The 25,810-nt window shown below is 40.6% G+C and overlaps 1 protein-coding gene across 2 annotated transcripts in view; it reads right to left on the bottom strand.

Moving 5' to 3' along the window:
* The window catches only part of STXBP5L (syntaxin binding protein 5L), a 102,934-nt gene that overhangs the window by 59,463 nt on the left and 17,661 nt on the right, over window positions 1-25,810 (bottom strand). For both annotated transcript variants that reach the window (XM_020789486.3, XM_020789487.3), the window contains exons 4-9: window positions 21,206-21,306; window positions 15,637-15,771; window positions 8,764-8,827; window positions 5,029-5,112; window positions 3,558-3,681; window positions 1,274-1,352 (exon numbers count right to left, since the gene is read on the bottom strand). In XM_020789486.3, the coding sequence (XP_020645145.3) occupies window positions 1,274-1,352; window positions 3,558-3,681; window positions 5,029-5,112; window positions 8,764-8,827; window positions 15,637-15,771; window positions 21,206-21,306 (587 nt within the window). The remainder of the gene's footprint in view (window positions 1-1,273; window positions 1,353-3,557; window positions 3,682-5,028; window positions 5,113-8,763; window positions 8,828-15,636; window positions 15,772-21,205; window positions 21,307-25,810) is intronic.

The raw sequence follows: 25,810 nt of genomic DNA, 5'->3' as shown, positions 1-25,810 counted from the left end.
TCTTGCAAGGTACCACTATACTTGATAAGTAGTCATCCAGAGGAGGGGCAGGATCTGTGCTCAATAATCACAGAGTGCAGGACATGTAATAATGGACTCAAGTTACAGGAAGCCAGATTTAGACTGAATATCAAGAAAAATATCTTAACTGTTAGAGTAGTATGACAATGGAACTAATGACCCCTGGAGGTGGCGAGCACTCCAATACTGGAAGCATTCAAAAATAAAATTGGACAACCATTTGTGAGATCTGCTTTAATTTGGATTCCTGCACTAAGCAATGGGTTGCACTCAATAGCTTTATAGAGGCCTTCCAACTCCATTATTCTATGATTTTATGATTCTAGTGAAGGAAGAAATGATGGACACGAGGCTCTAGGCCTTGTACATCGATCAATATATGAATCAGAGTTTCTGCTATTGTTGGGTGGAAATGTACCGTATTTTTCGCTCCATAAGATGCACCTTTCCATAAGATGCACCAATTTTTAGGAGAAGAAAACAGGAAAATATAATCTGTTTTCTTCGCTCCATAAGATGCACAGACTTTCCACCCCCCTGTTTTGTGGGTAAAAAGTGTGTCTTATGGTGCGAAAAATACGGTACATACTGAAAGGTATCATAGATGTTGATTTTGCTACAGAATGTCCCAGACCGCTATACTAGATGAACATGCCACATCAGTGGAAGGTGGCTTGTAAATTTTATGTATTTGAAAAGTCAGAAGCTGGAAGTGGAAGATGAGAGTGAGATATGTTTACAACTAAAAAAAAAACCTGTTAACCATCCAGCAGGTAGATCCTGTATAGTGTCAGGTCTGTTACAGCTGCCAAGATGAGACTTACAAGGTACAGTTCTTTTGGACCCAGAAGTGATAGCAGGGCCAGGTAGATCAGCTGTTTTTCCCTAGTCTGTTTTTCCCTAGTACAGTGTGTGTTAAAACTTTAACTAAAAGGGCTGTGTTTATATCACTGTTGTTTTCTCATACGCGAGTTCTATATCAAGAGGAATCTAAGATTCGTACTCCCAACAAATCCTGGACGATTTCGAAAAGCTAGTCCAGAACACTTTACTCTGATTGATTAGGGACGTTCTATTTGTTACGGATAATCTGTCACTAGAAGTGTCATAATTAGAAATTTCACCAAATGAAGAAAAACAGGAAAGAAAACAATAATAAAAGCTCAAGTAAATCAATTTCATTGCACAAAAGTCACTTAACAGAGTGATCATTTTCACTTCTTTAATATTATTTTAAAAAAACACTACATACCTGTTTTTACAGGTCTTGTATTCTACTTTAAGGATTGGTTTACAGGATTCAATTTTTTTCCCATCTCTTTGAACTTTACCTATAGAAAAATTTAAAAAAATGTATCAACACTTCACATAAAGGCAAAGAAAAAAACTCTAAAAATAATTTAATCTAAGTGATTCAGCATATCAGCAATGGTCTACCAGATGCAAAAAAAATTTAACTTCCCTTGCCCTTCTGCAGAGGAGCTGGGGAAGTGTTTAATTTGCCAATACTGTATTCCAAAGCGGGTCATTTATTAAGATACTCCATGATATTGGACATTCAAACTGAAAGGCATCATTGGCAGCTTCGACAGCTGCAAGGCTTGATTTTAGTCCATTACCAGTGACCATAGCACTGGAAATGGACTAAACTAGAGTGCACCAACCTACGCCCAGAAATAGAAGCCCCTGAGAAGGACTCAAAAAGGTGTGGCTTGGGGTGCCCTGGAGGCAAATTGGTCTCCTCGCTCATCATGTGGTTGCCAGGAAAGAAAAAAAGCCAATCCACCCCTGCAACACACCAACCAGCAGGAGAAATGCCCATCCTGGACATGCCTTACTTTTATTGGAGGAGTCAAAGTGGTGGGCCTCAAGGCCCAAATTGCTTTTTTTTTTTTTTAATTAGACACCATAATCTTTCTACTCTGTAGTGCTCAGTGCTTTGATAAATGTCTTTCAGACATAGGGTGAGCAAATGGATTTGATTTCAGCGAGACCAAGGCAGATACAGAACTTTGCCGGCCAAATTTTCAGGAGAGAGGGAGATGAATTCAGAGAGATCTGATCTCATACGAGGATGCATTGCTCTTTACTTTCTGATCTATACCAAGAACTGTGGGAGTAACCTAGGAAGCACTTGTGTGTCTTTGTATAAGTGCTTTAAGCAGCTGGGCTGGCTGGTTGGTGTGCTGAATTTAAAAGAATTAAGAACCCAATGCCCCTGCTACTCTCCTCATAAAAGCCTTCTAGATTAGCAGTTACCATTATTAAATAAAAGAGGGAAAAGGCAAAATCAGGAGACTACTTTATGTACAACATTAGGCTTGCAGTCATTGTTTCATAAGGAAAGGTGTGTTTGCTGCATAATCTTGTAATCACACTTTGTCAATCAGCTGGAATGGTAATTGCCTCACAATGCAAAACTTTGTCTAACGTATCGTTGTCAACTTGGTAGACTAATGTTTGGCGAGCAGTGCTAGTGCGAAGACTACTGTACCTGAAGAGGCGTGTTCACTTGGAAAGGAAACTACACTTCTCTTTTTTTACAAAATATGGGACCGATTTATCAGTTATATAAACATTATTGTTCGTGTGCCATCCCTTCCAAGTACTCATAAAAACGTCTGGCAAAAATGCGTTTAATTGATCAATTAATAATTTGCTTTGTCTTCATTTGATTGCCTCCATTATTGTTTTGCCATAGCTTGCTGGTGATTTGCTTTTTATTACATACATAGTTTATTACAAAAAGACGCGCTGCACTTTTTTTGTGTGTATAATAAACATAAGGTAAAGGTAAAAATTCCCCTTGACATTTAGTCTAGTCGTGTCTGACTCTAGGGAGTGGTGCTCATCCCTGTTTCCAAGCCATGGAGCCAGTGTTTGTCCGTAGACAGTTTTTGTTCCATTTTGGTTTTTTTCTGGTCTGTAGGTCGATTCTCTGGCTGCAAGTCGAATCTAAATTTTGCGGCCAGAGAAGTTTGTAACTCGAAAAGTCTGTAAGTCGAGCCGTCTGTAATTCGAGGGTCCACTGTACTTATTTACTGCATCTACTTGCATTTTTATATGCTTTCAAACTGCTAGGTTGGCAGGAGCTGGGACAAGCGACAGGAACTCACTCTGTCAGGTGGATTTGATTTTAGGACTGCTAGTCTTCTGACCTTGCAGCACAGAGGCTTCTGTGGTTTAACCCACAGAGCCACCGCGTCCCCTATAATAAACATGCCAATTTTAAATAAAAGGAAAGAAAAGAGGGGGGAACCAGCCCCTCCCGATTGTCCAAATCCTTCAGGCCTCCCATTATGTTCCCACAGTGAATAAATTGCTAAGGCTGAATTGGGATTAAAGTTACGGCAAAGACAAGGAGCAAATTGGCTCCCTTTTGCTCATAGGAAAATCACTCTACATACTGACTTTTAGCTGTTAATTAGATGAAGTTGATGAAGATGCTCACAGTTTTGTGAGATCTAATTGTTTTTAATAAGCACCAACTGCTTTTAATGACTATCGGCAGTTCTTAACAAGGTTACAGGTCTTACCATGTGGGATGATAATCTGGAAAGGCCTGCTGGGAGTTTTAAGATTCCACAGAGTCAAACTTCCATCAGAATGACTACACATGAACTGCTTCCCTTCATTATGCCACGCAATAGAATGAATAGCCTAAAAAAACAATTGCAGGGACACATATTAGTCTCACTAATATAACTAATGGATGTACAGTTCAGAATTTTCATGGTTAAGAATTTTTCCTCTGCCATCTAAGCTTGTTATTGTTTAGCTCTAGTGGGGCAACTTTCAGGAGGAGACACGCTTGAAGACAACATCTCAACCCCAGCTGCTGAAGCATTGTCATTTTTATCTCCAACAACTAAGAAGACATGTAGCATTATGCATCTTATCTTTCAAGGTGGATTCGACTTCCTGGAGGCTCTGGAATTAGGGTCCTTATTGCTTTGTTTACACTGCAAAAGCTACCGATCTTTCAATAAACATGATAAATTCTGCAAAAATTATTGGGGGGGGGGAATGGAATCATGCATGGAACCGCTCAGAGACTCTTGCAGAGTGCGGGTGGCATATCAATCAATCAAACAAACAAACAAACAAATAAATGTTGCTCATGAAAATAATAGAAATTCCTTGTTACAGCAACTTCACCGGCTACCAGTCTGTTTCCAAGCACTAGTCATGGTGCTGTTAATCTATAAAGCCATAAACAATTGGGTTGCAGGCTATTTGAGGGACTGTAGAATCTCCATTCCAGCCTCTCTGGGCTTTAAGGTCTTCAGGGGAAGTTTGGGTGTGTTTAGTGTAGACATGGGAAAGGGCCTTTTTAGGGTCTGCTCCCAGGCTACCACGTTCCTTTCAAACAGAAACCAGGAGGGCTCTCTCCTTTTGTCAGCAGGCAGGCTTTTAATATGTAAAGTTTGCAAACTTCTGCTAATGAAGGGATTTCATGGGTTAAACATCCACTTCTCTGGACACATGGAATATCTGTATTTATTAATGTCCCCTTGAGGGGTTATGGTGAGATGAAGTACAAAATTATTGCGAGTACCCACACCTGATGATGATCTATGATGAGCATATATGTATAAATATACAGGACATAGAAGAATACTCCATGTGTCTAAAGAAGTGGGTTTTTGATCCTCAAACATCCATAAAGAAACAAATATTCTAGTCTCTAAAGTGCCACAATATTTTAAACTCTTTTCAAACTCTTCCCTTTAATGTTGCAAGAGATTCCTACAGCTATACCTTGAGACAAATTTATGAAACCAGTAATTTTATAAAAATTAGGAAGTAGATTTATTGTGTGTGTCCAGTGGAAGAGACAAGTATTTTCAAGGCATCTACACACACACACACACACACACACACACACACACACACACACACACACACACACACACACACACACACACACACACACACACACACACACACAGAGAGAGAGAGAGAGAGAGAGAGAGAGAGAGAGAGAGAGAGCGAGAGAGAGCTTACCTCATCGTAGTATACTCTCAAATCAGCTCTTTTTGATCTTAGGTCCCAGAGTACTACAGTACCATTTTCATAACCCATCAATAGCTGAGGGGATAAAAGCCAAGAATAATAAGGTTCTTAAGCCTTTTTTAAAAATTATTTTTTAATACTGCCTGTGTTCAATTATATATATATAAACTGTACATTCTTAGCTTCTTAGTTCATACATTCAAGCTGTATTTATGAGTGAGAATTCGTTGGTTAGAAATGAGTGGTTTCTTTTTATTTACAGAGAATTGTTCATTTACAAATTACTAAGCAAAATTGCATAACTTTGCGTCAGTGTAACGTGGATCAGGTGCCAAAAGCATTTAATTTAAAGTAGTTAAAATCTTCCTTTTAGGTTCTGAGCCTCTTTAGGGCTCCCTTTTCCCCTGGGAAAACTTTTTGGAGCCTTGGAATGGGGGCGGGCAGCCTTTAATAGTAAAACGATCACCACTAGATTACCAGAGAGATTTGTTTCATGAGCAAGAGAGAGAACAGTAGAGCCATTGTTGCTTCTGGTAGAGTTGGATTCCACTGATTTTCTTTTCCGCTGCTGAAGCCTTTCCCAACTCCCTGTCTTCCACATGGGTTGAACTACAACCCTGATCATTAAAGGCAAATGTGGCCATTGTAGCCCAGCACCTGGAAGGTATCATGTTAGGAAATGCTGTATTATTGCCAAAAAGAACAAAACATGTTTGGTGTGTCTTTACATTTAACAGGCAGGGCCTTTTTTTCCAAATTAACCTTTGACTTAATGCTGATGAAAATCATGCTTACGAAGCTGAAGTTTGCATTGGGGAGGAATTGGGGATTGGGATCCCTGGCATTTGCCCATGTCATGGATATTCATATGTTGCTTGCATAGACCAATGGGAGTGCTGGAGGGATGGAGTCAAGAGGTGTAAGAGACTCAGCAGGAGGGGGAGGAGTTTAGATAGACAGAGATAAGGTTTAGATAGGGTTTTGAGATGGAGAATTAGAGTGTTAGAGAATTGAGAGAGTTTTGGAGTTTGGGCAGGAGAATGGTGGTTGAGGGTGGATAAAGAAGAATGTTTGTTTAAGAGTTAACGATGTTGCTTGTTCTGTCAACACCTGTATCAATAAACAATTTCTATTTGGTTCTTTTAAAATGACATATTGCCTGGACATCTATCATTAATACAGTGGTGCCTCGCTTAGCAATTGCTTTGTTTAACGATGTATTCGCTTAGCGATGGGTTTTTTTGAGGAATTTTCCGCATCGTTTAACGATGTTCTCTATGGGCGATTTTCGCTTAGCGACTTCAGGACCATGCTTCGCATAGCCATTGCATTTTGGGTCCCCTGTTTCGCTTAACGATGTCCGTTTTCGCTAATTTAAAAGTGTCTTAAATGCTTGGTATCGTTTTAAACCTGTTTTAAATGCTTGGTATCATTAGTGCACCTTGTAAAACCTTTGCAGAATTAATTTGGCTTTGTTCTGACTCTTGGTTAATTTTTTGTGAATTTTTCCCCCCATTGGAATGCATTGAATAGGTTTGACAGCTGTAGTTTTTTTTCAAACTGAGAACCCTGCAAAAGAGTTTTGAAAATAGGTGACAATGGAACAGAATAAACAACCGTATATGCCAGAGATGGGAAAGATCCAGATATTGTTGGATTAAAAATACTTCCTGAAGTCTGCTATCTGGGGCTAAATAGAGGTCAAATCTCACAATGTCCGGTGGGCCACAGGTTCCTTGCTCCTGTTATACACCATTAGAAACAGAGCATCTACCATGCCACTCTCAAGTCTCTTAAAAGACAATCTGTCTCCAGTCTAAGATCTCAAAATCAAAGGTATGGGATTAGTACACTCAATTTACAGCTTCCTGCTTTCCCTACATAACAGGAGTTCTGACCTATGCTACAAACAAGTTCCTTTCCATTTCCAGCTTGAGCCCAGGTTATCTGAAAGACTGCCTTTCAAAGATTCCGGTTAAGTATTTTATCTTGCAGAAGTCATAAATATTTTATCTTGCAGAAGTTGTAAATATTTTATCTTGCAGAAGTCAGGTGGCGTATATGATTTATTTTATGTAATAATATACTGAATCCAATATTTTAAGAGTTTTTACATGTGTTATAGTTAATTTTCTCATTTTCTTTTTTTTATTAAACATAGATCCAACCTAAACAACGTAAACCTAACACCACAATAAAACACAATTACATAATACACCAGTGGCACCATCACCCTCAGGGCTAGCATTAATAATATTTTAAATTTCATTCAGTCGATTTTCTCTCCAAAACTTGTTTCTTCCCTCGGTATATGCCCCTTCCCCCTCCGAAATCCATATTCCAAGAATACACTCCATATTTTCTTAAAATCATTATTTTTTAATAGGCCTCTTCTTATTTTCATATCACATGTCAATTTATCATTAATTGCCATATCCCTTAGTTCTCTGTACCATTGGTTGGTTATAATTTTTCCAGTTTCTTGCAAAAATTAACCTTGCTGTCATAATCATTATTACTATTAAATCCTTATTTTCTTTCAACAATTGATCCTTCTTAACCAAATTCAATAAAGCCATTGACAGGGACATTTGAATATTTAATCCAGTTATTTCCCTTATTTCTTTAAAGATTTGCTTCTGTTCTTGCTTTCTTAGTTCACATGACCACCACATATGTATATACGTCCCCTTCTCTTTTTTACACCTCCAGCATAATGATGATACATTTTTGTTTATTATATTCAGTTTTACTAGTGTTAAATACCACCTCCATATTGCCTGATAACAATTTTCTTTTATCCTTATAGACATGTTCTTCATCATTATTTGATCCCACATTTTATCCCATTCTTCTCCTATTACTTCTTTATCCAAATCATATTGCCACTGTGTTTTACTCCTTGTGTATCCTGTTTGGCCTGAATTAATAATTTATATATTTGATTTACAGTTCCCTTTCTTTCTGTCTTTTCCTCTAATTTCAATCTTTTTTTCAATAATCTCTTCAAATTTTGTCATTTTTCTACTTTTCCCTTCCTTACAATTCCATTCCCTTGTCCACCTTTCTATTTGAATCATATTAAACCAAGAAATCCCCTCTCCTCCCAAAATCTCTTTTATATTTCCTTTATCTCTCATCTTCACCATCCAGTCTTCTATCCTATTTATCCCTTTATTTTTTAATATAAAGAGGTTTTTTTTAGATTTTCTGGAAAATTATTTAAATCCACCACCTGGGACAAAAGAGAGATCGGTGGGCTCAATATACCTCTAAACCTTTTCCAGTTTTCTAACGTATTTTTAAGAAAAGGTTTAGTAATCTTTTAACTCTCTTCTCCAATTTTTTCTTTAAACAATATGCTTTCAATTCTTTCTTCCTTACCCTGCATTTCTATTTCTGTCCAAATTAAATTCTTATTATCTTTAATAATATCTGGTATATGTCTGAGCTGTTTGCTGTAATATAATTTTAAATTGGGTAATCCAAGACCTCCCTTTTTTGTGTTACATACCATAATTCCTTATTAATCCTCACTCGTTTATTTCCATTGCAATAACAATTTATCATTATCTGCCATTCTTTCAGTTGTTTTTCTGTAATCTTTATAGGAAGCATCCAAAATATAAAATGTAAATTAGAAATTATTTTCCCATTTACTTGGAATAAAAATACCAAACTATTATGAGAAAAATGCTGAGGAGTGTTTCAGTTTGCCTGACTCACTTTCCCTTCATCTCTTGGGCTGTCACTCAGGTGCACAACAGGTCCAGGATGAGTCTTTGTGGAGCTGCAAAGGAAAACCAACACAATAATACTTAATTATTATTATTATTTTTATCTTTGAACTCAAGTAGCTATTATTAGGGGAAGGCTCCTGAATGAGCTGAGTATGATCCACTATACTGGAAGAAAGTGGAAAAAATGCCGGCAGTAATTTAAAGCAGACTTTTTATGAGAGCATTGGAAGACATTCAACAGGACACAGCCCAAAAAGGGAGGGGGTAAGTATAAAGCAAACCAGAAAATTACAAAACTGTCAGCAAAAACAAGAAACTATTTTTGAAAACTAAGACCAGGAATCCTAACTAGGAAGCCAAGGTGGCTGAGAGTTGGTTAAGCTGACATTAACACTGTGATTACACTGAGAAAAAAAATACTGGAAATATATGGGTTTGGGGCAGGCTGATTTGCATTTTTTCCATTGATCACATGATGCAAAGGGAAATAAGAATCAGCCTGGAGCCTGCCCTCCATCTGTAGTTTTTCATCTCTACTATTGGGGATTCTATTATTTTAAAAAACTGATCCATTCGCATTGGTTCAGACGTGTGATTTTGTAAATCAATGAGGAAAAGCCACTGCACTAGCACACACTGAGAAAGTGGCAAGCAGAGGCCATCGACAAGGTTCTTTTTTCTTTTCTTTCTCATTAAAACAGCTAGAGATGAGCAAACCTCTCTTTTTTCAAAAAGGCTTCTTCTCTTTCCCTTTGTGGCCAATTAATGCAGAGAGAGTCTTTTGAAATATTTCATTAGGAGTTTGGGATTGTGGTAAAATACACATTCCAAAATTCGGATTTCCAAAAGAAAACAGTGTAATGTTGCCAGTTTAGGTATAGTGTATTTCCTATTAACATATATGTGTTGCAGTTAGATCATGATTAGATTAAGTAAGTCATCTGCATCATTAATATCTGATCATAAACCTTTGCCTTGTCTTCTTAATGTTCTGGCTCGTGCTATTACCCAATAGTGATAATATGAAGAGGGCATGTTTGCATTCTTCTTGCAGTTTTATGCTATATGACCTGCGTAGTTCTGAATTTCAGCATTTCTATAGAAAGGAAGTTTGCATTTATGTTTTTAATGCAAAGAATGCACAGCATGTGTGCTTTTATGGTGGTTTTTAGTTAGTGAAAATTCCAAGAATCCATGAGATTCTAAAGATCCATGATTTTGCACTGTGTCAGATATGTGAAAATAGGAGATGCATTATCATTATAGTAAAAAAGATGGTTCAGATAATCTGATAGTAGTTTTGTAATTACTGTTGCACATCAAAAAGTTTTTTTCCCCTCAACGGTTATTCTCAGCTGCACTACTGTGTAAGTAGGTGTACAATGAAAATTATCATTTCCCCCCCCCCAAAAAAAAATTAGATGGTTGATCATTCGGTTATATCAATAGAGTAAGAAATTGAATAAAGAATCTACCACTGAATCACTTTCTTCTCTGCTGAAGACAAAGGCAGTTTGTCTTTATTCATAAAATGGTTTAGTAGGCTAAAGCTATAACCCCCCCCAAAAAGAATTAGAAAAACATTTTCTTGTTTATCACCCTAAAAATGAGCAAAAGTGAAAGTGGAATAAACAGATAATTTTTTACAAAATACTGTAGGTCTGAAATATTCTGGAATAAAGAATATAAAAGCAATTAGAGGTTGGCTGGCATCATATGGATTGTGAAAGAGTAAGATGTTGCAGTATTGGTGTGTGTGGGGAGGAAGGCTACTGTGGATGGGGCCCATCTACACAAGTCAATCAGGTGTGAACATGGGGGACATGGAAAGAGCCTCCCCAAGGAAGGAGAGGACTGTGAACACATTCAGGCACACTCTCGGCTGATCCTTCCCGTCCAGAACCATTTTTGGATTGCTTCTGACCTAAACGGAGAAGAAGGTATGAATGTGCATGGATATGGACTATCCTCACAGTACTCACATGAAAGGATGAAGTGGGCGAAAATGTGGTGTAGGTCCCCAACCAGATAGACCCACCCCTAATAATGTTTGGCTCCCTCTGGCTCTGCTGTCCGTTAATTTCACTTGGGAAGCATTCACAGCTTGACCCCCTGCATACAGTCTCCCCCATGTTCTGGAACCCTGGCATGGAGTAGCTTTTATGCAGAGAGATCCATAGGGATAAACTTTGCTACAAATGTGTGGATGTGAAGGGCAGGACAGGACAGGGTGGGAGGAGTCACACTTAAGCTCCCTTTTCATGGAGTTCCATTTGATGTATTCCTCTTCATTCCACTTGAAGAGCAACACATCCTTCCAGGTATCTGAATGGACTTACAGTATATACAGCATGAATGAACATTCGATTAGCTTGTCTGTACAGTATTTCTCTTTACCTCATTTTCCCTATATTTCTTCTTTGCTACACTCCCTTCATCAGCTTCTGTTTGCCACTCAAATCTTGTTTAACTTTACCTTACTTTTTCTCCCCTGTTTTGCTTTTAAATCTTTCTGGCTCCTTATCTAATCTTCTCTCTTTTTATTTGCCTTCATATTGTCCCTGGTCTCACAATATGCTCCTCTTATCTAACAGTCTCCTGTCTCTCTTGCCGTACTTTCCCCAAGGGGCTCTCAGAAGTAATTTGCAAGTAATGCCAAAATATGGTTAGCTTTAACATTATGTGAATCAACAAGCACAAGCCTGCCTCCTCATATGTATTAAGAGAAGATTTGGAAACATCTACTTCAAGCTGTAAAAACTACAGGTCCTGTTAGCCTCTAAGCTTTGGAGCCCATGGTTAATTTAAAACTATGGATAGCGAATAAGCCAGGATCGTAAACCATTATCTGCTCTCTTTTGTGTTTTCAAGCAACAATTTTAGCTAACAATATATTCGCGAAGGCTTTCACGGCTGGGATCTAATGGTTGTTGTGGGTTTTTCGGGCTCTTTGGCCGTGTTCTGAAGGTTGTTCTTCCTAACGTTTTGCCAGTCTCTGTGGCCGGCATCTTCAGAGGACAGAAGGTCACAGAGTGCTGTCCTCTGAAGATGCCGGCCACAGAGACTGGCGCAACGTTAGAAAGAACAACCTTCAGAATGCGGCCAAAGAGCCTGAAAAACCCACAACAACCAATTTTAGCTAACCACCGTCTTGTCACGTTTGAGCTAGCAGAGGACTCCCAAAAATATAAAATTCTTTATAACCACATATAGAAGTAATAGTGGAGGGGGAAAAATGAAAGCAAAAGGTTCATATAGGCTGAGACATGTAAAGTAAACCACATTTTCATGTTACAATAAAAAAAAAATGCAACTAATTCCTTGATAGTTTTTGGGCTAATTCCTTGATAGTTTTTGGGATGGTTCTGAAAATAGATTTTCTTCGAAGATGTTAATGTCTTAATTAGCAGTATAGGGCAGTGTTTCTCAAACTTTTTGAGTCCAGCCCCCTTTTATAGTAAAGCCCAGCCACGGTTGCACAAAAAGGCATTTTCAATGGGGTAAAGAAAACATATTAAAATAGTTTTTTTAAGAATAAAATTATAACCTAACATATTAAAATTAATGTAATAATATAATTAATTAGGGGGACAGATTTAATTGTAAATCTGTCTCAAACAGATAAAAATTGAGAAATAAAAAAAATACTTTGAGTTAAATTTAGTTTTTTGACTACGTAAAGTACCCTCCCTTCATGTCTCCTTCCTCCCCAAAAAAGCCACCTCAGTGAAGAGTCCCTCCCCATCAACCTCCCCCATGACCCCCCCATCCTGTTTCTTCTCCCTCTTCCTTTTGCCCCCTTTGCCTTCCTCCTCTATGACTCACGAGGGGCACAGAGGCATCTCCCCACCCTGCCCCCCTCTCCCTTCACTGTGCTCCCATTGCTGCACTTGGAAGAGCAGGAGACTCAGAGGGAGCAAAAGGTGCCACTACTGTCACAGCAACTTTTTAATCCTGCCGCCATCTTGGGCGTCGGTGTTCCCAGCATGCACTGCTAACGTGTCTCATTCAGGCCTCTTTGAGTCCAGCTAATGCTCAGGTCCAAAGGGCTGACATCAGTCCTCAAACAGTGGATGCAAAGGAGCAGAGAGACATGAGCAAGAGTTTAGAGGGGTTAGGAGTGATTTTAATGCATAAAAGGAAAACCCACCCAAAGGGGTACAGAAATAATGAAGAACTCTAAATTGCCTGCAATTCAAGTTCAGATTAAATTTATCTACCTGGGAGCCAGCACTGTGCATACCATACCATATCTGTCTGTAAAACAGCACTGTGTATACCACATTTAATATAATAAATATAAAAATAATTGCCACTAAAAATAACTGAGGGGAACCCCCCCCTAGAAAATAATTTGTGACTCCTTTGGGGGTCAAAACACCCAGATTGGGAACCTGTGGTACAGGAGCCGCTGCTCCTCATTAAACAGATTAAAAAATGCAAACAGCTGGATCAGTCTATTTCAACTGAGTGAGTATGCAGATGTATCGTAAAGTTAATAGCTTTTATTTGCCCATTCAAGACCAAACCATCCTCAGATACTTTACATGTCAGGAAGGACAGCTTGCAACAATAAGTTCTTCCTGGGAAAATCCTTTTCTTTCCCAGCTATTGTGAAGATTGCAAGAAAGCTCGGAGGCCACGTGGAGGTCTGATGAGGGAATGGCAGATGATACCACAGACCATGCTACTCAGAGGCCTGAGGCTTTGAGCCTGTGAGCAATGGTTCTACTACATTGTTGCTCTGTTTCTGACTGGGTTGTTGGAGCCACAGGTGTTCCATCGTTATTCAATTAATCTCCGTTATATAGGATACTCTATGTAACAGTATTTTAAATCCATTTTTGTATTTTCAAAAAGTATCAAAGGGGGCATCTAAACATCACAAAATATCCTTAAAATACAAGAGGAAAAGCCAAACCTTATTCTCTCCAACTACTCATTATGAGAACGGACAAAAAGAAGACCTTTAATGATTTTTTAATTTTATTTCTCTAAGAGAAGAAATAAAAAAAGAGAGAAATAAAAAAGAGAGAAATAAAATTAGATAATTTAAGCACAGCTAGATGCTTTTAGGTGTGGGGTTATTCTGTATGTACTCATTTCCTCCATCCTTTATACTCTTACATTTATTTTGCATTTTAAAAAAAACTCCTGGTCAAAAGCCCAGTGAGAGGAAACAGATGGCTTCTTTGCCTTCTACCCTGCATGGGTCATGCCTTCTTTTTTCCTACGAATTCAGATAAATGTTACACATCCCACCGGGCACTTTGATAACATCCGTCCTTCTTACCATGCATGTTTCTCCAGTCGCCATCTACATACATATAGATGTATATGGAGCATACATGGAAGCAGACTGGCTGTCCTGCTGGCAGAGATGGGCTGCCATTTCAGCACCACAGGATCATGAGCAACAGTTCACTGGAGATATATTATGATTATCTGGACATTATGATTCTGACAGTTCATGCTGCCCCCGGGGGTTCGATACAGATGCCAGGAACCTGTACAGCCCTCAGGCCTGATGGTGCTTCTGCAGCATTATACATTCCGAATGCATAAAAAATTAAGCTAGATCATATTCACTGTGTTTAAACAACAGCTGTCTTCTATTTCCTGCTATCTATTAGTTTGGGGTTTATTTGCAAGTGCTGGCTCGTTTCTGTTTCTTGTTATTGTTCCACTGAACAAAGCATGCAACAGACACGAAACAAGTAATTCTTTCACTACTGTGGATGTTATTTATCACAAACAAAGCCAACATTTACAGATGGGTTTCTGCCTTCAAATTGGATTATCACTTGAACAGAAGCTCCTTACGCCACCATTTCCCCCAAATGTTTTACACAGTGTGTCTAGAACAAGGGCAAGCTTTGTTCTCCCAAGATGTGAGGACCACGCAATTCAGTCTCTGGACCTTAGAAGAATGCACCCACATCCACACCAATAATCCTTCCTCCCCCCACCAAACATGTGAGGTTACCACAAAAAAAAAAACACCATCCCACACCCTCTAATAAAGTGCATTTTTAAATACTTCAAAATGTGTTTCAGAAGGGTGGTATGAGGGGGCTCTGGTGTGCCTGGGCCCCCTCAAAACAAGGCAACATGGTTCCCAGCCCCCCTAGACAGCAGAAGAGGAATTTTTGAGCAAAACTTTTTCCAAACAAAAATGGGGGATTCTGTGTGCTGGGAGGGTCCCTTCGCACTGCTGTATCGCTTATGAGTCACTGTTGCCCGCCTATGCGCTACCAAAATAAAACTTCTAAGTATATCTTTTTAGCATTTGTGCATCATATCCTCTAACACAAATAATGTTAATTCATCATAGATACCTTGATCCCTGCATTTCATGCATAGGCAATATTTTGGTGTGGGTGGCCATGGGCTATAGGCTATGTGTTGCCCGCGCATGACTAAAGAGACCCATACCAAAAAACAGCTGCCTGCATTTGCGTCCCTTGTTAGATGAGGAACCACGGTGGAAAGAACTGAAGGGAAACAGATTGGGGAGAGTGACTAAAAGCGCTATCTAGAGAAAACGATTAAAAAAAATTGAAGACTTTCACTCCCACATGTCAGTCATTTAACAACAACTCTGCAGCTAAGGTTTGTATCTCAATACATTTCAGTGTTCTGCTTTCAGTAGCAAGCATTTTATAACATGCCTTCCCAGTCACATTGTAGTGGATGGAACTAGTAACACAAATACCTTTTAAAACTATAACTAGGACAAGAATGATTAAAATATATGTTTCCATCCAGCATATAAACTAAGGATCTGATTTTAACTTTTTAAAGTAGAAAAAAAAAATTCAACCAGATAGAAAATGTTGACAAACAGCTCAAAACTCACAGTTCTATTGCCTTGTTCCACATGATGACATATCCAGAAAGTATGAAGGACTCAATATTTACAATGTGAGTATTTCCCCTCTCTGTTCCAACATAAAGCCATTTGCTTTGGAAAGGTAAGTGACAGAAAGTAATCCTGCATGAAGGAAAAACACAAGCCAAGTTACACTAATGCAGCTATATCACTTTTTCATGCACAGATTATATTAAACAGCAGCAGCTAAACTGGAGTTTTCCAACACATACAGAAAAAAAAAAGAGAGATTAGCATTAGAGACAACCTTGTTTCCTGAGAAATCAACAATTATCCAGCATCTTCAATCTACAAGGAAACACTAAAACAATGAAGAATTTGCATCTTCAGTTGTTGTGAAACCATTCATTTCTGCTAATGTTTTTTTGGCCATGGTCAAACAAACGTTAAGGATGGCTGGTTTAGAAAACAGGGAAAAAGAAGTGGTAGAGTATCAGGATTAGTTGCACAGATATCACTGTTTCCAAGCTGCTCAGTGTGGTTTTCATTGAGTTTTCACCTAATCTTTTAATATTCCTGCTAGACAGTCCAGGCTGAGACATGGACCAAAGTATTTAAGCTTGCCCCCCCCTCCAAATTAACTCCATCACTGTTTATATTCTAAAATAAGTAGACATAATATTTTTTCAGTCAGTCTTTAAGTGCAAAACTGAAATAGAGAATCAACCCATTTTAGTGGTGTCCAGAACCCTATTTATACTTGCATAAAGGAAATTACATGATGGTGCGACTAGACGAGGAGGCTCCCCTGCTTTGTTTTGGGCCAGTTTCAAGTTTCCTATGGCAGTTAAATTACTGCTGTTATTCACATAGAATGTTTAACTATCCGGGGCAATCTGGGGGACAGTCCATACTGCACATCAAATAGCTACAATTCTCAGTGGGTTCGCTGGTTTCCCACCCTTGGCACGGTCCTCTTCCACACAGTTTTTGTTTAAAAACTTTTTTGGCAAGTGACATAGTGCTAAATTGTTATAACAAGTCAAGAAACTGCAGTGCTTATCTTACTGTCTTACTATAATGCTATCACTACACTGGAAAAACATAGCAAAATAATTGTTCAAATGACGGACAATAAGCATTGTACCAGCACATCTTTCAGCAGAGCATGGTATGCTGGGGGGGGGGAGATAACATGCCCAACAATTAAGTGCCTTTCGTTTCCCTTCCAAGCATTTTTTTTAAATTATAGGAAGCATATTCTCTTTCTAAATATTCCTGCAGATTTATCAGATTTTAACACTTAGAACTGCATTTAGTATTGCATTTATCATCTCTCAGCATAATATCCCTGCAAAATTCATTTAGTTTGTAATCATCTCGTTCACAAAGTATAACTGTGAACTGTCGTTTGCATGCCTATTGTGATCTTCAGAGTTTTGAGCCTTCCTTTAATGAATACAAATCTCCCATTTGAATCTAGCAAGCGCTTCTGACTGATGAGTAATACTACCTCTCTCATCTTTGGTGTCCCTATGCACTATACTAAGCTTTGAAGTACGTATGCTTCAAAAGTTTCTTTATTTTCTTTTATGATATGTCTCCTGTCCTAAGATCCATTTCTTGTAACTCTCCTAACACTGTATTGTTATTTGTTTATTACTTTGCAAATTTCTGTTAGTTCTTTGGTGAATGCTGTGATTATTTTTGCCTCATACTGAATGAGTACTATGAAAGAGAATCTCCATCAATATTTATTTCTGTAGTAAAAATTTGACTTAATTATGTTTTTCGAGGTTTTCTAGGTTAAGATCTTGAAACAATATGGTTTTCTTATACAGTAGTTGCACTTTTTCCACTGCATTTAAATCAATGAACACTTGGGTCTTTTTCTGAAAAGCTGATGTTGTCTATGGAATGATTTCGATTTGGAAGTCATGCATGATGTCTTGTCTGGTCTGGTTCAGGTCAAGGCCTAGATAAATGTCATGCAGCCATTGCATCTGAAGGGCTGCTGTCTTCCTTCATCTTGTCCTTACTTCTCTGAGTCTTAAATTTCTATATACATTCCTGTTTTCCAGATCATAAACTCTGGTTTGTAATTCTTCAGCTTTATTTTTGCTTTGTTTTTTTAGGTCCTCCATTATGCTTTCGTTATCTAAGCTGAGGTCTAAAACAGTGGTTCTTAACCTTTGTTCGTCGTTGTTTTGTCATTTAGTCGTTTAGTCGTGTCCGACTCTTCGTGACCCCATGGACCAGAGCACGCCAGGCCCTCCTATCTTCCACTGCCTCCCGGAGTTTGGTCAAATTCATGTTGGTCGCTTCGATGACACTGTCCATCCATCTCATCTTCTGTTGTCCCCTTCTCCTCTTGCCTTCACACTTTCCCAACATCAGAGTCTCTTCCAGGGAGTCTTCTCTTCTCATGAGATGGCCAAAGTACTGGAGCCTCAGCTTCAGGATCTGTCCTTCCAGTGAGCACTCAGGATTGATTTCCTTTAGAATGGATAGGTTTGTTCTCCTTGCAGTCCAGGGGACTCTCAAGAGCCTCCTCTAGCACCACAATAACCTTTGTTACTTGGATGTTTTTGAACTGCAACTCCCAGAAACCCCAGTCAGCACAACTGGTGGTGAAGGCTTCTGGGAGTTGCAGTCCAAAACTCCTGAGTAACCCAAGGTTAAGAACCAGTGGTCTAAACATCACTTGTTCTTTCTTTGTTGGTCAGTTTCTCCACTATAACTGTCAGGTTTTGAGCTAGAACTTCAGCTCAGCTACCCAGTCCTCCTTAAAACAGAACCTAAGCTGTTGGAGTAAGTCTTTCATAGATTCCTCAAAGTTCCTCTTATTGCTACACCTGCTTGTTTTACTCCTTCTGTGTTTCTACGCATTATGTACTCAGCATTTGTCTCCATGCTTTTTCTGATGTCTCTTTCCAGCCTCTATTTCACTGTACATTTCATTCCTCTCTTGAAATACATGACTGGATTATCCTTTTCTGCTTTTTGTGTCATTTTAGATGTTACACCTTGTTAGAGAATTGCAGAGAGATTCACTTATGCTACCAAATTGTTTGACAGGTAGCTACACCCTCTGCCTTTTGCTTATAAAGATCCTAACAAGGTCCATTTAGATACATGTGCATAATTGGGCATGTATGTAGATGAGGACATACTGTAGCCGTGCCCACTGAAGGTACAACGCACGCCTCACCCCATCAATATCCTCCAAGGTGTTTTAACATCATAGATAACCCTTGAGGAATCCTGCAGGCTAAAAACATTGTTCTCCTTTGAGGTTCTGTTTATATGCAATGAATGCATTGCCTTGGTAACTAAAGTCAGAATGAGTAGGAAATTAGTTGTGTGGGAAGGAGTCTGCTAGAAGCACAGAAGCTCATCATTGTCACCGAACTTCGCAGAAGACCATGCCCAGATTAATGAAGATGTTGACAAAGGCATGACACGAAATGCTGAGCTATTAGAGGCAAAAGAGCAAGAAATGTACAGGGCCATGTTGTACTTTCATATGTGTATGGGGCTGGGCACAGGTTAGCTCTTTATAAGACAATTAATTTATTCACTAATAACCAGTTGCTGGCTTGTGTGCATCACAAAATATTTCAGGCAAAAGAGACATGACAATAGCATAAGCAGTTTGCCAGAATGTGGGTTGAGCTGATTTCCTATCAAGGAGGGAGCTGGATGGGACAGCATTTTAAAACAGGGTTTAGGAATGTGTGGCCCTTCAGATGGTGTGGGACTGCATCTCCCATTAGCCCTACATAACATAGTTCGTGGTAAGTGATCACGGCAGATGCAGTCCAACAACATCTGAAGGGCTGCATATTCCCCTGAAAAGTTTTCGTTCCAGCAGTTTGGAGCCCAAGAGATGTGCTACTGGAAGGGAAGTCACAAATCAGGCGTGATTCAGCATCCTGTTCCTCCGCACCCATCCTATGTTTTAAATTGCCCAGTTCATCCCATACCCTGCTTGATATGTGTTATGTGCCGGACGTATGTAGTTTGCCTTTTAGTTACAATCTCTGATGAGAGTGGCGAGGAATAATGCCTCTGGTTTCATTCTAAGCTTCAGATATGTTCATGCACTGCTCAATAGCTCAGTGGTTTAGGTCTCTGGCTGCAGAGCCAAAGGTTGGGAGCTGACTTTCCCCTTGTGCCTCCTTGACAGGGGCCAGACTTGATGATCCAGAGGGTCCGTCCCTTCCAGATCTGCATTTCTAAGATCTTTCTTAAGATTATTATTTTGAGATAATTTCATGCTAAAGCCATTCAGGCTAGCGTGTGTCCATTTGCAAGGACACGCTGCTTCTAGATATAAATATAAATTCTATGTATATTTCAAAGCAAACTAAACCAAGTTACTGTCAGAGCTTGGAAGATGTAGGTTGGTGTCTTGCTACATAAATGCCAAACACAAGTGAAATTGCATCCATATATCTCCTATTCCAGCAGACTTCCTGTAGCATGACCAATCTCAGAATCAGTGTGAGAACCTGAACTCAACGGGGAGCCTTCTAGAGCAGTGGTCCCCAACCTTGGGCCTCCAGATGTTCTTGGACTACAACTCCCGGAAGCCTTCACCACTACCTCTACTGGCCAGGATTTCTGGGAGATGAAGTCCAAGAGCATCTGGAGGCCCAAGGTTGGGGACCACTGTTCTAGAGCACTGGGGATGCTTACAAAATTTCCTTTCCATGCCGCGTATAGGCAACAGAGTTACAGTTTTATACTGTATTGCAAGTCTGAAAACTCCCCAGCCGACATGCCCAACCTTTTCCCTTTTCTCTTCATACAACTGCTAGACAAAACAGACAAAGGTGACCCATACACACGCTCCAAGGGTATGGTTTGGAAAAACAACAATACCTAAAAGTGCCATAGGGATCTGCAAATGAGAGGGACATGCTCAATTAGGACTAACCCTTCATTCTTTCCCCCATCAAGAAAAAAAACAGCCAGAGATGGCAGTGATTTTTGCACTGAAACACACAGCAGGAGAATGAAGAGAATCAAGCTCCTCCCTTCCCTAATATTCCTGCTTTCGAGCCAGTAGCCTCCTGCAGCTGCTTTGCAATAAACAACAGGTTTGTACATCCGCTAAATACGATGTAATCCAGCAATTAGGACTACTTCAAAACTCAGATGCTGCAGTACATGGTTTTGAGAGTTACTTCGCCCCTCCTCCTGCTTTGCCTCCTCAATAATGACAAAGAGAAATGATGTCAGTGTGAGGGAGCCATGGCCAGACTGTACTTGAGCTCTGTACATAAACTGTTTAAGATCATTTGCACCAGTATAATTAAGTAGGTCCATGGGTGTCTGGGAGGGAGGCAAAAGGAGGAATCCTAGACTGATTTATTAATCTAATGAATGCAGAGTTGACAGAGGATGTTGCAGTGGCACGCACACCATGCTGCTGAATCATGCTACGTAACATACCACTACACAGGCCCCTTCCCCAGCCAACACACACAAAGATCCCCTGCAGACACTGCTTGAGTTAGACGGCAGCATCCAGCAGTAAGAGCAACAGAAGGAAGGGTAAGGTTAAATCTGAAAATGTGTCATATCTTACCGTTCTCGATTAAATTTCAGAGAATGGAGAATTGCTGGCCGTTTCTGCCGCAGATTCCACAAATGAAGCATGTCATCTGAACTGGCACTGACCAAAGCACCCTATTGGGATGACAGGAAAGTGGCATACCAAGTGAGACTACCGCCTTACGGTCTTTGTTGCACTTCAAGAAGCTGATTGGAGCATCCGTGTTACTTCTTGGGACAATTCTTCTAGACCTCATGGGGATTTGGGGCCTATTCCACATGCCACCTTTTGGAACATTCTAGAACTAGGTCAGCGTTTTGGTGGAGGCACCCTCTCCACTTTTCAGTTCTGTTCCTTTTGGCCACTCACTCCATCAGCACCTCCATTAGAGATTTTTTTTTAATGCTTTTCCCTTCAAAACTTGAGCTTTCAAAATAATAATAATGTGATGTCATTTCCCCTTTTAATTGTTATAATGATTTATTAGGTTTCTTTTTTTAGTGGTCTCTTCAAAATGGTAAATTCATATTACTCCATTTTATGGCTGTGTTGACTATTTCTGAAGACAGTGGCGTTTGCTTGCGAGTAAATATTAATCAGATGGCACTGCACAGATATAAGTATATAATAGATAATAACTTCTATTTTAAGCATTTCCCCAAGACTAACTTGTGCAGTTATTTACATGGTGGCATGCATAAGTTGTCTGTAGTTGGATGACAGGTGTCTTCTCCCTCAAAAAACCGAACACGATAAACATGCCTGTCCTCAGTTTGCTGTGGGTTCAGCCCCCAGGTGTTACAAACCCAGACCTACTGGGATATGTCACACAGTTACACTAAGCTGCCACCAACCATTCCCTATAAGAAGTCACACAGACCAGGGATGGATTTTTAAACAATAAAAAGAATAAGGTTTATTTAAATACCCACAGGGTAATTAAAACAATCAGGTGAATAAGACAAAGTAACGTGGCTTATATTGACTCATACAAGCATACAGTTTGGTTCACCCAGAACCTTAACTTAAAGCCCAGACCCTGAACCTATCAGTTCTGGCTAACCAACAGACACCTGAACCTATCAGGTTGGTACTCTGACACACAGTAGTACCCTGTCTGACACACAGACTCCCACACCAACTCCTTCTTCCCAGCTGCTGCTTCGTCTGCTTAGCTTCTCCACACACGCATCACATATTTATACAGTACAGCCCCTCCTCCTGATGTCCCGCCTTCCACTCCCCATAGGATGGAACTTTCCCTCCAAACCCATGACAGACAGGTAACATCAGTGCTGTATGTAACACCTCCCCTCTTTAAAAGTTGTTTTGTAGGGGGAAAGCTAACGTGCTTTTCACCAAAAAAACAACCTGAATAAAACATACAACAACAGTTATACATTCAATATTATACATACTCATACTTACACTCTAAGTTAACCATAGCAATTAGGCATTTAAACATTTACCATATACATTACATCAATTTACCTTTATTCATACAAACCCAAATTCAAAACCAGGTACATTTAACTTTTTGTTCACCAAAATATACACTTAGTCCATGTTTTTTCGCCGTCTTCATTCTTCAGGTCTTCTTGATAAGGCGTCAGCAACACAGTTCACTGACCCTCTGACCACCTTCACTTCAAAGTCATAGTCCTGTAGGTTTAAAGCCCACCTCATAAGTTTGCTATTGTGGGTTTTCATTGTCTTTAACCATTGCAATGGTGAATGGTCAGTACACAGAATAAAATGTCTTCCCCAGATGTAAGGCTTGGCCTTCTGGATCGCGTAGACTATGGCCAAACACTCCTTCTCCACGGTTGCCAAATGTCTCTCACCTTTTTGAAGTTTCCTACTCAGGTAGGACACTGGATGCTGGTCACCATTCTCATCCTCCTGGCACAGAACTGCTCCTACCCCGCTGTTAGACGCATCGGTGTAGATGATGAACTCCCGGTCGAAGTCTGGAGCACGCAGCACAGGATAGTTGATTAACGCCTCCTTCAACCTCTGGAACGCCGCCTCACAGTCGCCGGTCCATGGGATGTGGTCATCAGCCTTCTTCCTCGTCAGATCGGTCAGCGGAGCCGCAATCTCGCTAAACCTCGGGATGAACTTTCTGTAGTAGCCCACCAACCCAAGAAATGATTTGACTTTTTTCTTGGTGTTGGGTCTAGGCCAATCACGAACAGCTTCTATTTTGGCCTCCAGGGGTTTTATCATTCCTCCCCCTACCATGTGACCCAAGTATTTTATTTCTGGGCTACCCAGCTGACACTTGCTGGCCTTTACTGTTAGCCCTGCTGCACTTAACCTCTGCAGCACTAACTCCAGGTGTATCAGGTGATCTTCCCAGGTATTACTGAAGATCCCTATGTCGTCAATGTAGGCCACTGTAAAGTCACTGAGCCCTGCCAAGGTCTGGTCCATCAGCCTTTGGAATGTGGCTGGTGCATTTCTGAGACCAAAGCTCAGGACTCGAAACTCATAGAGACCAAAAGGGCTGCAAAAGGCAGTCTTTTCTTGATCCCTGGGATCAATTCTTAATTGCCAATATCCCTTTACCAGGTCCAATGATGAGATGAACCGACAACCCCCTATGGTTTCAATCAGGTTGTCTAACCTGGGCATTGGGTAGGCATCAGGAGTGGTTACACGGTTTAATTTCCTGTAATCGACACAAAACCTAATGCTCCCATCAGGCTTGTCCACAAGGACTATCGGAGAAGACCAAGGACTAGAAGAGGGGACGATTATGTTCTCCCTCAGCATCTCGTCCAGCTCCTTCCGCACCTTGTCCCTATAGGGTCCCGTTACTCGGTATGGGGATACTGCCTGCGGGGGTGCATCTCCTGTGTGGATCCGATGCATCACTCCCTTCACTATCCCCGGCTTGTTGGAAAACACCTGTTGATATTGACTAAGCAGCATTTTTAGTTCTTGCTGCTGGTCTTGGGTGAGTGCAGGACTGATCTTTACCTCCTCTGGGTTGTATTTTACTTCCCCTCTACCCTCCCAGAATGGTAATTCAGCTTCCTCACTCTCAGCTGCTTTTATCGCGAATAAAACCCTCTGTTCCCCTCTGTAGTAGGGTTTTAGGGCATTCACATGAACCACCCTCCTTGCTTGGTTCTCCTCCTGCTCTATTAGGTAGTTCAGGTCTGACATCTTGGAAATGACCCTGTATGGTCCTGCCCATTTGAGCTGCAGTTTATTCTCTCTGCAGGGCCTAAGCCAAAGCACTTCCTCCCCTGGGTCAAAGTGCCTCTCTCTAGCTTTGTGGTCATACCATGTTTTCTGTCTGACCTTCTGAGCTTGCAGGTTTTCTGCTGCCAGCTCTAGATTTCTCCTTAGGTCATTCATCAAGGTGTCTATGTATGTCACAACGTCTTGTGGGTCATCCTGGGTGATCTGCTCCCAATTTTGTTTGATCAAATCAAGGGGCTCTTTCACCCCTAAGTGTGCAGCAAACATGTCAGAGTGACCCCTTTGTAAGATCATGGGGCGATACTTTTCAGGTACCACCAGCTGACTTCTGATCCCATCTCCCCCTTTTGAGATATTCCTCAGGGTTTCTCTATATAAAATCCCCTTTTCCTCCAGAAATCTCACTGGGGTTTCAGGTGTTAGCTGGGCGTCAGTCACCTGTTCAAAACACTTTTGGAGAGTGGCGTCTGCCTTTTGCTCCTGTCCAAATCTGCTGTCTGTGGTTAAGGTTTCCACCACAGCTTCTGAACTCCCCTCTGCTTCCGTCTCTGGCTCATCATTACCCCCCTGAACTGTCCCCGTGGTGGCTTGTGAGCGTGTAATCACTAGCACCCGTTTCACATGTTCAGCCAGGTCATTTCCCACGAGCACGGCTGCTGGCAGAGTCGATGAAATCGCTAGCCGCCAATCTCCCCTCCAGCCTTGAAAGTTGACAGGTACCTCTGGTACTGGCAGAGAGATTACCTGCCCCTCAATCCCTGCCACCTTCATGCTCTCATTTGGGATTATAAACTCCCTAGGGATGATATCTGGATGGCACAGGGTTACCTGGGAACAAGTGTCCCGCAGCCCCCTATACTGACGGTCAAGTATTCCTACGTCCACCCCGGCTGTCTCAAACAACTGAGAATCTGTTTTTATCAGCAAGCAGCGCTTTACCTCTATAAGAGGACCATTTTCCTCAGCCTGATCAGCAGAGGTAGCTGTTCCAGACTGAGTAGCCATGGCAACAGGCTCCCTCAGTGACACTGAGCCTTGCTCTTTCTGGACACAGAACACAGCTTTTGGCTTGGTCCCACTAGAATTCTGAGGCACCATTCCTTTTAGCTGCTTCAATTTCTCACACTCTGAGATTAGATGACCCTTTCCCTGACAGAAATAACATTTTCTGGTGTATTTTGATTCTCTCTCCTCTTGTTTGGGTTTTCCCTCCAAATTCTGAGGTCTTAGTTTCATGTCTGAGGGCTTCCCTTCACCATGGGCCCCTCCCCCTTGCTGGCTTTTCCCTGGTCCCTGAGAGTACTTGCTGTAGGCTTCTTTGGGTTTACCCACAGATTTCCCCTCACCCAAGGGCTTTCTTATTTGGGAAATAAAATCTGCGATCTCTGCGGCTGCTGCCACAGATTTCGGTTTCCTTTCCCTCAC

The sequence above is a fragment of the Pogona vitticeps genome, chromosome 2 (assembly GCF_051106095.1).
Source record: "Pogona vitticeps strain Pit_001003342236 chromosome 2, PviZW2.1, whole genome shotgun sequence".
NCBI classification, from domain to species: Eukaryota; Metazoa; Chordata; class Lepidosauria; order Squamata; family Agamidae; genus Pogona; species Pogona vitticeps.
The sequence above is the reverse complement of the archived record's forward strand: the minus strand, read 5'-3'. Positions and strand labels throughout refer to the sequence as shown.